The sequence below is a fragment of the Phyllobates terribilis genome, unplaced genomic scaffold (genome assembly GCF_046119375.1).
Source record: "Phyllobates terribilis strain yellow unplaced genomic scaffold, ASM4611937v1 Scaffold_2__4_contigs__length_985480577, whole genome shotgun sequence".
NCBI lineage: Eukaryota > Metazoa > Chordata > Amphibia > Anura > Dendrobatidae > Phyllobates > Phyllobates terribilis.
This window is the reverse complement of record NW_027362762.1, coordinates 855,507,754-855,520,617: the sequence shown is the minus strand read 5'-3', so window position 1 is coordinate 855,520,617 and position 12,864 is coordinate 855,507,754. Positions and strand designations below refer to the sequence as shown.

Here is a 12,864-nt window from a genome sequence, read left to right as displayed (position 1 = left end):
CTTCCCGCAGTTAGGCAGCAGGGAGCATACTGTCAATCAGCATGAGACAGACGGTCACGCCCTGTCTACAGAGCAGAAGAGAAGAAGTTTCTGTCGACATATCAGCAGAGGCTACAGAATCGCCGACAGGCGCTGTCTGTGACTAATCTGAGCCTGCAGAGATCGGCATAGGGCAGAAAGTTAGCAGCTGCCTGCCTGTTAGTTCTTAGGCCCTTGATAAAAATAAATATATTTGTCCCGGATAACTCCTTTGAAAAGGTGTGTGACTCTAAATGAATCAGGAACATATGACTCCAGCTCTAGACCGGCATGAAAAATCTCAGTCTAGATGAATAGCAGGTCATATTTCTATATTTTGGGGTTTCAGTCATCACAGTTAGCACTGTTGCGTTGCAGCGCTGGGGTCCTGGGTTCAAATCCCACCAACAAAATCTGCAAGGAGTTTGTATGTACTTCCCGTGTTTGTGTGGGTTTCCTTCGTGTTCTCAGATTGCCTCCCACACAGCAAAGACATACTGATAGGGAATGTAGATTGTGAGCCCCAATGGGGACCGTGTGGACCATATCTGTAAAGCGCTGTTGTATATGATGGTGCTGTATAAGTAAGCATAATAAGTGAAAAACAAGCTGACAGATTCCCTTTTAAGTGATTGTGCCACTGCAGCCTTTCCACCGTTTCCTTGCACAATGTGAGGACAGGATAGCCATAAACTACATCTCCTTGGAAAGTTTTTAAATTCAATGAGAGGTTTCAGATTTTGGCGCAAATTTGTCACACTTCACATTTTTGGTTTAGTAAATGTGAGGCATTATGTTTTATTCTAGATCAGGGATGTCAAACTCAAATACAGAGAGGGCCAAAATATAAAAATTGGACAAAGTCGCAGGTCAACCTTGATATGCATTAACAGCCCTCCACACAGTATAATGGGCCCCACATAGTTCTCCATATAGTATAATGGGCCCCACATAGTCCTCCATATAGTATAATGGGCCCCACATAGTCCTCCACATAGTATAATGGGCCCCACATAGTCCTCCATATAGTATAATGGGCCCCACATAGTCCTCCATACAGAATAATGGCCCCACATAGTCCTCCATATAGTATAATGGGCCCCACATAGTCCTCCATATAGTATAATGGGCCCCACATAGTCCTCCATATAGTATAATGGGCCCCACATATTCGTCCACACAGTATAATGGGCCCCACATAGTCGTCCACATAGTATAATGGGCCCCACATAGTCGCCCATACAGAATAATGGAGGGGGGGTGGTGCTGGCATTGCGAGCCAAATAAAATCACCCTGTGGGACAGATTTGGCCTGCAAGCCAGAATTCGACATGTGTTCTAGATGGAACAAATGTGGCTCTTTAATTACCGTATCTTATAATATAAATGGTTGTTGGGGCGACTTCCACGTGGCAGTTTATTGCTCAGCGTTTTGTATCGGTAGAAACCCTGTGTTCGGCATCGTCACCGCTGCACAGATGAGTGCCCACAGTGGTACATAACCAGTGATTGTCACTGGTCTTCAGGAGACTTGTAGTTCTGTAGCCGTTTAGGGGCTGAGTTATCGTCATTGATAATCTCTGAAGATGTGATGGAGAGAATAGAGCTCTCGCGGATGATTCCAGTAGATTGATATAATATGTGCTCTTGTATAAAGCCTCCATTATCTCTGTAGTAGGAGTTTTCTGTTTTTTTGCTCTTGCTGGGACTTGATTAAGTAGGTGGGAAGGGCAGGTCACCCCGGGGTTACCAAGAAACGACTCGATTATATATGAATGTGTCACTCCATGCAGCAGACGTGCATGTATGTATATGAGCAGCAGATGGAGACGACTTCATGCATTTTCTTGACCTGAAGCAAGTCTGTGTACCTGTAGTGAATGCATGACTTGTCATGCGAGAGACTTACACAGCCAGATTCTCATAAGACCATAGACTACTCACGAAGGTCGTTTTATGTGTGACCCGAGAGTCGAAGCCTAGGGAATGAGAAAAACACATGTTCCCAAGTGGAGCTTCATTTATGACTTAATCACCAACTCAGAAACGTGTCTGGGTCTGTCAGACTTATGGACCCACCTCAAACATATCAATGATCGCAACTGAAAATCCTTTCAGTTCAGCTGAATCTGAGTTCTTTCAGATGAGGACTGTTGCTGAAATTTCTGCAACAGTACCTGCGTATGAATTCACCCTAAAGGTATGTTCACATTTTTTGAGTTGTTCCAAAAAATTATTGCTTTCTTTATGGAAACCTTTTTCAGGAAACACACTCTTCTTAAGAGTATTTTTTATTTTTTTTTGCAGCCCTTTGATTTGACAGTATCTAGTTTGGAGCGGATTCCAAACGGATCCACTTAGAAGAAATGACGGGTATTTTTTTTGTCTAGAAGATATTTTTTTTCAAAACCACTTCAAGTAAAAAAAAAAAAAAAAAAGTCTTGAATGTATAACTGCGACCTAAAAACATGGACAACATCGAGGGGCATTTTTTTTATATCTAGATTCATGTATTTTGTGCTAAAAAGCATGTTTTATAATAGACTTACATTACAAATCTTACACTGTTTTGTCTTCTACAGCTCCTGCAGAAAAACTTAGAGGGGTTATCCGGGACTTTTGTATTTTTTTTTTAATGGTGCTTAGATCTTACAGGTAGGTAGTTGCTAACTACCTGCTGGTTCTGTCTGATAATTTTGTGGCTTCCATTGACATCACGTTGACAGAGCAGCTTCTTCTCTTCCGCCCTGCTTTGTTGATGGGATGTCACTGTCGACGTCATGCTGATAGGCAGAGGGGAGCCAGCTGTTAGTCAGCATGATGTTGGTTGTGACAACAGAGCAGAGCGAAAGAGGAAGATCTGCTCTGTTGATGTGAGGGTTTTTTTTTTCCCTCAATGATCTCTAAAGTTCAACTTTAGATAATTTTCTAAACCCACCTACCACCTACTTTGGTAAGACTGGCTGTCCATCTAAGGTTAGTGGCCCCCATACACATTAGATAATCAGCAGATTTTCACAACTTTTTCACCAAGATTGGCCTACCATCTAATATGTATGGGGGCCACCCGACTGTCCCCCGAAAGTTCCAAATATCCAAGGCACTTGACATTCTGCATGTTACTTGAAAAAGACCCTATGTGGCCGAAACGTCGCATGTACAGTACAGACCAAAAGTTTGGACACACCTTCTCATTTAAAGATTTTTCTGTATTTTCATGACTTTGAAAATTGTACATTCACACTGAAGGCATCAAAACTATGAATTAACACATGTGGAATTATATACTTACCAAAAAAAGTGTGAAACAACTGAAAATATGTCTTATATTCTAGGTTCTTCACAGTAGCCACCTTTTACTTTGATGACTGCTTTGCACACTCTTGGCATTCTCTTGATGAGCTTCAAGAGGTAGTCACCGGAAATGGTTTTCACTTCACAGGTGTGCCCTGTCAGGTTTAATAAGTGGGATTTCTTGCCTTATAAATGGGGTTGGGACCATCAGTTGTGTTGTGCAGAAGTCTGGTAGATAAACAGCTGATAGTCCTACTGAATAGACTGTTAGCTGCTTTTTTTCTTGCCATAATACAAATTCTAAGTAAAGAAAAACGAGTGGCCATCATTACCTTAAGAAATGAAGGTCAGTCAGTCCGAAAAATTGGGCAAACTTTGAAAGTGTCCCCAAGTGCAGTTGCAAAAACCATCAAGCGCTACAAAGAAACTGGCTCACATGAGGACCGCCCCAGGAAAGGAAGACCAAGAGTCACCTCTGCTTCTGAGGATAAGTTGATCCGAGTCACCAGCCTCAGAAATCGCAGGTTAACAGCAGCTCAGATTAGAGACCAGGTCAATGCCACACAGAGTTCTAGCAGCAGACACATCTCTACAACAACTGTTAAGAGGAGACTTTGTGCAGCAGGCCTTCATGGTAAAATAGCTGCTAGGAAACCACTGCTAAGGACAGGCAACAAGCAGAAGAGACTTGTTTGGGCTAAAGAACACAAGGAATGGACATTAGACCAGTGGAAATCTGTGCTTTGGTCTGAGGAGTCCAAATTTGAGATCTTTGGTTCCAACCACCGTGTCTTTGTGCGACGCAGAAAAGGTGAACGGATGGACTCTACATGCCTGGTTCCCACCGTGAAGCATGGAGGAGGAGGTGTGATGGTGTGGGGGTGCTTTGCTGGTGACACTGTTGGGGATTTATTCAAAATTGAAGGCATACTGAACCAGCATGGCTACCACAGCATCTTGCAGCGGCATGCTATTCCATCCGGTTTGCGTTTAGTTGGACCATCATTTATTTTTCAACAGGACAGTGACCCCAAGCACACCTCTAGGCTGTGTAAGGGCTATTTGACCAAGAAGGAGAGTGATGGGGTGCTACGCCATATGACCTGGCCTCAACAGTCACCAGACTTGAACCAAATCGAGATGGTTTGGGGTGAGCTGGACCGCAGAGTGAAGGCAAAAGGGCCAACAAGTGCTAAGCATCTCTGGGAACTCCTTCAAGATTGTTGGAAGACCATTTCCGGTGACTACCTCTTGAAGCTCATCAAGAGAATGCCAAGAGTGGGCAAAGCAGTCATCAAAGCAAAAGGTGGCTACTTTGAAGAACCTAGAATATAAGACATATTTTCAGTTGTTTCACACTTTTTTGTTAAGTATATAATTCCACATGTGCTAATTCATAGTTTTGATGCCTTTTAGTGTGAATGTACAATTTTCATAGTCATGAAAATACAGAAAAATCTTTAAATGAGAAGGTGTGTCCTAACTTTTGGTCTGTACTGTAATTTTTATCCTTTGCTGTGACCACTAAAAAAATCTTTTTGTAGGAAAACGTCCGGTGACTTGGATATTTGGAATTTGAAGCCATTTGGCAATACAGTGAGGAGCTGCACCAACACTGTACGGACCACGGAGTGATGCAGAGGATTACTACATTCTAAAACCCAACTGTCCCCCGACAGATAATGTCTGGGGATAAAAGGATCCGGTCTCTTGGTTCAACGGCTGATCCTTTTGCTTGGCTTTGAAAAAAGCTTGTACGAGAGTCACAGAGAACACAGGAGGGCTCAGCCGGGCATTCCTGAGTCCAGAGAGATAACTGGTGGCTGAACTATTGTTCAGCTGACAATTATTGAGCATGTTTGGCCAGCTTGGGCTATGTTCACATATCATGTTTTTTTTTGGCGTCAATTTTCTGCAGTTTTGGTGCTTTTTTTGTTGCGTTTTTGGTGCGTTTTTTCAGAGTTATGCTGCCGATAACAACAATTTTTATTGTCGGCATAAATCGTTTGCGATTGCCGATATATTTACATGGGTCAGTAATCCTGACAGGTCTCTTCATAGCAGATGGCACGGGGGCACATGGTCGCACAAACCCCACTAACATTTTAAGCGTATAGTGGTCTTTGCCCCTCACATTCCATCTCTTTTTTTTCTTTATATTCATTTCAGTGGCACTTATGGATGTAATAAATTATGGATGCATATCTGGCTCATGCAAAGACAGGTCCATGTATATCTTTTGCCAGTCGGTTTCTCCGTTACCAAGAAAACTGCGGTTGAATCAATATGCAAATGAGGCTGAAGTGCTTCCTAAGCCTTTGACTCTCCAGCTCTATTCCCCGCCCGACGCTGCCTTCTGCCGGACTAAAAGTTTGTGGTGATACAACTTTGAGCAAAAGAGCTGTCAGTCAAGTAGGAGAAGGCGGCACTGGCTGGGGAATAGAGTGGGAAAGACAGGGGCTTGGGAAGTGCTTCCATGCTTCAAGAGCACTTAAGCCTCATTTGCATATTGATTCAAATGGCAATTTCTCGATAATGGAGGAATAAAATTTCTAACTAAAGATATGGTTGGACTTGTCTTTGCAAGAGCTACATGTGCATGTATACAGTTTTGGAGGTGAAATCTGTCTGGCCGATTCCCTTTTAGGCATAAAAGTGAAGTGGCAATTGTGCTATTTCTGTTATCGGGTTGATATTATAGGCTTCCATATTGGCTATTGATAACCTTGAGGATGGCTGTGCATCTTCCATATAGTTCATATGTTGAAATGTCATAGGTTTTTTATCATTTAAGTGAGCCCATCTTCTGTTTTATGAGGGGATGTGTTAGCGGCTCTGAGATGAATGTGGCTTCCTGCATGGATTTCTCCAGCTCTGATGTGTTTAGTTCAGGAACAAACAGAAGCAACGAGCCGTTTTATTAATATACTGACATTTGTAATTGTGATCGCTGCTCTGCTCACTGATGTCTATCTTTCTTTTTTTTATTTATCTTCTGGCGCCCAAAGATTGAGTCTCCTATAAAACGAATGTTGTATCTGCAGGAGTCTGAGCTTTCGTTTGAGCCAGCAACTCTGTTCCCCACCCTGAAATTCTCTTTTATGTGGGGTTATGTTAGATTATTTTGGTTGTATAAATAATTTCTGTCTGTATCCAACCTTTGTTCTGTTTATGGTGAGATGTCCCAGCATAGACCTTGGCGGCCTATCTCTAAGGAATGGGGTGACAGCAGCGCTAGGAAAGCACCGTTCTATCGTGTCTCCTGTCTGTTCTGCACAGCTTTGTGTCACTTCGATTTAGTTTTTTTTAGGAGGTACAATTAAATATACATTTTATTTTATTGGTTTCTGGATGTGTGCCTATTTTGTTTGTGTAGAGTACTCACTTTTGTCATTGCCTGATACTATTAAAAGTTTGTTGTTAGAAATATAGGAAGAAATACAGACAAAGTGCAGGAACAGGGGACGACAACACTGACTTAAAGGGTTTATCCAGAACTTAGTTTTAGGCTTGTAGTAAAAAAAACAAAAGCAGCTAGGTATTTGCTACCTACCTGCCTGTTGTACCCCGTGTTGATCTTTGCCAGCACATAGCTGTCATAGATCACTTGTTAAGATAGTATAGCAACTCACTTGGGAAAATGGGTAACACGCTAAAAAACTGCAACTGACCCTGTCTGTTCCTGTACAGACTAGAGATCATGACCCCGCAGTTCCTAGTGGTTCCTGCGTGTGTTGAGATAGCCTTAACCACAGACTAGAAAATGTCAGCTCAGACCGATGCTGCATGAAAGGCTGTTGAGCGCTTCATGTTCCTCCTAAAGAACCAGAGGGTAGAGCAGAGTGCAAATTGCCTACAGATGGGAAAGTGTGCTGGAATAAAAAGAGATCCCAGAGTGAGTAAAACAAACCACAAAATAAAAAATAAAGGACTTAGTATGTACTGTTAGAAAATATACTGCCTACTTCCTAAAAAGAAACAGAAGATAGATGCAGGGTAAAGCACATCAACAGCAGAGAGATAAACCCTAGTTGGTCTTTCACTGACTGGCTTAAACTACAGCATTATGGCTGGACATCCAAATGAGACTATCACCAGCAGAAAACACCAGCAGGGGGAAAGTACAGGTGCTTCTCACTAAATTAGAATATCATCAAAAAGTTTATTTATTTCAGTTCTTCAATACAAAAAGTGAATCTCATATATTATATAGAGTCATTACAAACAGAGTGATCTATTTCAAGTGTTTATTTCTGTTAATGTTGATGATTATGACTCCATATAATATGAGATTCACTTTTTGTATTGAAGAACTGAAATAAATAAACTTTTTGATGATATTCTAATTTAGTGAGATGCACCTGTATATAAAGCTGCACCCGAAAGGTGATAGGGCAGGCAAATGAGTAAATGAAAACACCTGTTACCCTAAATAGAATAAAGCAAGGGTTGTAGAAACTAAACACCCAAAGAAAAGGTGTATCTGCTGTGGCTAGGCAGACAGAGAAGCCGACCATAAAGCACACGCTTAAGGGTTCGAACCCAGATGCATGACACCTCTCTAACCTGCGATTCAGCAGCTTCCACGGACGTTGCTTCGACAGACCAGCGGCTTCTCTTCTGCTCTGTTGATGTGGCATGACTGCTGACGTCATGCTGATTGACAGCCGACTTCCCGCTACCTAAACTTGGGGAGTTGGCTGTCAGTTAGCATAGCGTCAGCTGTCATGCCCCATTGACAAGCAGCTCAGAAGAAGAAGAGCTGCTCTGTTGATATTGAGCAGCTGAACTGCAACTACCTGTCTGTTAGTTTTTAGGCCCATGGTATCAAAAAAATATGATAGTCCTCGATAAACCCTTTAATAACAAAAGTGTGTTAATTATGTTTCTTTAAAGAATATGTACGTTTTTTGGGGGTAACATTTTATTTTAACTGCCTGTATTTTTGGCTGTAAAGCCTTTTTGCAAAATGTGTTTAATTTTGGAGCATTTGTCTTCTATAGACACAGTGATGTCACAGTACATAGATCATAACCTACGGTGATGTCACTGTTCTGTGATATTGTGATCCCTGATGTCATAGGTCAGGAATAATGAGAAACAAACAAAAAAGGTCACCATTTGTATATATACACTGACATCACATATGATATTTCAGATACCCTAGTACTGGGATAATGCAATGATGTCATAGCACAGAAATAATGTAGAAAATAATGCTGTAGAGGAGGGATTATGTGCAGAGCAGGGGTAGCCATGGTTCTCCATAATAATTTACGATAGTGCTGCATTTCATTTTTCCCATCCTCTTCCATTGTCCATAGTTTATAACAGACTACTCCCTTGGTCCCTAGAAAGGGGTCGTTCTTATTATTGGGCAGCTGCTAAGTCTCTGTATCTTACTTACTTTCAGAATCCATATCAGAATAGTTTTATAATCCTGGTACAAAAAGTCCTTCTAGTTAAAGACTGATGGAGTTTATGGGTCCGTCTATATAATGAAATAACTCATGAGTCCAGGTGTACTCAGTCTCCACCCACCCAGCCTGACTGACAGCTGCAGCTTGTACTGAGATCTCAGTAGCAGCAGGGAGGAGGGACACTGAGCAGCTGTCAGACTAGATGAGCAGAGACTGAGTTAAACTTTCAAAAAAGATTTCCCAGCCATTCTGATATGGATGATCAAAGTAAATACAGCATCATTATCAGGTCTAAGTGATCTGTTAAAAAATGCATGCAGTTTGTGTTGTGAAATCTGGTGACAGATCTGCTTTAAGGATTTCTAAATGTTATAATCTTTACCTTGGTGCTGTATGTGGCCTGCTATTGCTCTACACTGATGTAATTTTGCTTTTAATTTGTGTTATATAATGTTTTTTTTCTCCAATTTTCCAGTTTGAAACACGATTGTTTTACTTACATTGTGATTTGATTTACAGATCCTGGTTGGGCCTCCATAAACCGAGGTGTGCTGATCTGTGATGAATGCTGTAGCGTGCACCGCAGTCTTGGAAGACACATCTCAATTGTCAAGCATCTTCGACACAGTGCGTGGCCATCGTCACTCTTGCAGGTCAGCCTCCATACATATCTATCAAGACATGGTAACAAAATTATGGATAATACCACTGTAGTAGTAAAGACCCATTTCCATCAATAAAATTCTTAAAGGAGAAATACATTTTCTATTTTCCACTGTCCAAGATTACATTAGTAGACTCTGATCTCATACCGTGACTGATTTCCAAAATGAAGCACTTTTTATTTTATTTTTTTTAAATTGTACATTTTTATTGAAAAAATGTCATGTTTCACAAAATGTATACATTTCAAGAAAAATAAAAAGGGAAGTATAGGAACTTTATAACAAATTTCAATGAAAACAGATTAAACCAATTATAAAACTATTTTAAATTTGACGCCATTCTTAACACTTATCATTAAGTTGAATGGCTCTATTTTTAGCAAATCATCCATATTTCCATAAACTTATAATAATAATATTGTATAGGCCCATACTGTGCATCCGAGCCCCACCGACCTTTCTTAAATGCCCGAGTCCCCGTGTAAAATAAGAAAAGCTTATACTCTCCTCCCGCATCGGCGCAGTCACTGACTGGCTGCAGCCTTTCTACTTTGTCCACTGTGATGGAATATTGATGACTGGCTGCCGACATCGCTGGAAAGCCACTGAGGCAGGAGGTGAGTGCGTATACACTGTTTTTTGACTTTCTATGTGACATTAAATTGACTAAGCACGGATTGTCCAATATTGGATAACCCCTTTAATCTCTGCATTTTCGTGCTGTATTGAGAACATACTGTGGCAACAGATATGACCGTAAAGGGGGCTGCGCTTCCAACTCACTCATCCACTCCCCTATCGCTATAGGCCAACAATGAGCTGAGCGCACCCCACAAACGTTCCCCACATCCACGCCACACTTTACACTGCCAGCAAGACACCTGCACTGGGCAACAACACACTGGTACACATATACCTCCAGCTTTCCCATGCCCCTGAATGGTTCACTACTCGCACTCTGGCTACAAGGTGACACCACCAAATTATTTTCTCTCCTCAAGATCATGGGCACTTTAGAGCAACGAGGGACAAGCTTATTAAATTTTCGATTTTAATATATAAATAGGATACAGTGCTTAAAAAAGTTATAAAAGACATTCATACAGGCAAAAACCGTATAAGATAAAAGAGATAAAATAGCGATACGTCTTACGAATTGGATCCTTGAGCGCTTTGGCGAAGGACAACTCCACAGGAAATATGGACAGGTATGGAATACACGTTGCTTCTCCTGGAGTCTGACATGTTAAAAAGGGTCCAACCAGACCCCCCACTCCTCCCTCCGCTGAGGTAAGAGTGGTACGGCTGATTAGATTCTATTCTAATTCAGCTTTAGCCCTCATTTATGCTGTCTTATTTCCCCCCAGGAACCTCATAGGGGAACAATATGACCATCATCTTACCAAACATCCTTCAAGCATTCTTATAAAATGCCACTCGTGAATATGGGCTTCCAGCTACTAAAACTTTTGCTACATGCCCCACAGATGAGAATAGGCTTCCTGATCATGGAAATATCCATGGATTCTGTAAAACTAGAATTATAATTCAAAAAACTTAAAATATTATTTTACCTTGTCTTGTCTATATAGGACATAACAGCAGGAAATACCAGCAGGGGACTGTACATAAAGCTGCACGCGAAAGGTGAAGGGGCAGACAAATATATAAATGACAGACACAAGGTGAAAGCACTGATGCCCCTACATTTAACATCTATGTACCAGTGGAGGCATTCAGGGACACATCTGCTGGCCCAAATGGTTATCCAGCATTGACGGCTACCTGATAATTATCTGTATTCACACTGCATGTCTGCTCTCCATCTGATAACCTGCTCTAATTCCCTGTACACTGTGCGGTGTGCAGGCAGTGATCCAATGCCCTCAGCCTTTTATCTGTATAACTCGTAACCCAACTTATGACAAACAGTATTTGTGACATTCCTATATAATAAACGTCAGAGTATGACAGATGCCATCAAGTATACAAAAAGGGCAAAATATTCTGACAAAGTACAAAAACATGATGTTAAACCTACGTAAAGTTGCTCATTGGTGGTTACATTTATTATGCAGAGTGTAGAGGCTGCGGGGCTTGTTCTGACCATTCCTCGGACAATGCACAATTTCCTATTGTAGCAGAAAACATTACTCATTCTGTCCACTGGACAAAGTCCCAGCTTTCCGAGTGTGCAGATCGTGGCTCCCCGTCCTAAAAGCAGACAGTGGAGACTCTGTTCTTGTAATGTTCTACTAATGGATCCAGAAGCTGCTGCAAGGTTCACAATTCTTCAGTAAAAAAGCATAGTACTGGCTGTAGTATAGTACATATGGTAGATTGCTTTATACATCCATGTCTGTGTCTTTAGACTTTTTTGGCTTAGGTACCAGCTAAGGATTTATATAGAATAGACAGATTCTGGAGCTAGCTGTGGAAAATACATTGAGAATAAGCAAGAAATGTGTAATTAAATGTGCAAGGGCAGGTTCTCTTGGATATACTTGTGCAAAATACATTATGGAGTGGCCGAAGTAAGTTTCCGAAGTTAAAGCATATCTGTCGTTTTAATTTTTATTTCATAAATCAATAGTACTGATGAAAATAAACAACTTTGTAATATATCTAGATCTGCTTCTTTCTCCTCCTGGACCAATCTTTCAATTCATTGCTAAAATCTGTGATCTGTGTTCAGTCAAGACAGGTTTTCCCACTTCTGAGATGGGAGATGGCAGTTGGTGCTTATAGAATTCTATGGAAGGAGGAGCTAGAGGCAGAATCAGACATTCTGCTGCAAGTTCTCCTGAGACAACCGTTTTAGTTCTGCATCGACCTGTATAAGCACCAACTGTCATCTTCTATCTCAGTAATGGCAGAATCCGGATTCCCTAAAGACGGATTTTACCCGTGAATTGAGAATGAATGATCAGTCCAGGAGGAGGAAGCAGCAAAGATGGTTACTCTTTAAGTTGTTCACGCGTCTTAGACAACGGTTTTCTCTCCTGACTCCCCTATATACATGAAAGCTCAGTTCAGCCAAACGTTCATGTGCTCTCTATGGGTAGAATGGAGTAAGCCAACGCCAGACTTGTCTTTTCTCCCTGCCAAATAAAATGATCAGGTGATTTTAATTTACCCCCTCCACCCACCATCCTTATGTTCTCCGACATTTGTCAGGGAGAATCGGAAGGCCCCTTTTTATGTATTTGTGGCACCCTGCTGTTCACAGGTACCACATGACCCAAAAGGGTGCATGGATGGACTTCTCCACAAGAGGCCCTCATTACATGCAGACACCTCCACCCTTCCACCTCATACCACTAGAGGGAGCCCTGATAGGGATATATATATGGAGGGTGGAGCCAGGCAGTTCAGTTAGTAGTTCAGAGAGTGTGCTGTCACTGAGAGCAGTAGAGACGCAGCACGTCTGCTGCTGAATTGAGGGCCCCGAGTGTGGCCAGAGGCAG

At 41.6% G+C, this 12,864-nt stretch overlaps 1 protein-coding gene across 4 annotated transcripts in view; it reads left to right on the top strand.

Annotated features, from left to right (window-relative positions):
- GIT1 (GIT ArfGAP 1) overlaps positions 1 to 12,864 on the top strand; it is a 155,141-nt gene that overhangs the window by 56,633 nt on the left and 85,644 nt on the right. For all 4 annotated transcript variants that reach the window (XM_073667955.1, XM_073667956.1, XM_073667953.1 and 1 more), the window contains exon 2: positions 9,252 to 9,385. In XM_073667955.1, the coding sequence (XP_073524056.1) occupies positions 9,252 to 9,385 (134 nt within the window). The remainder of the gene's footprint in view (positions 1 to 9,251; positions 9,386 to 12,864) is intronic.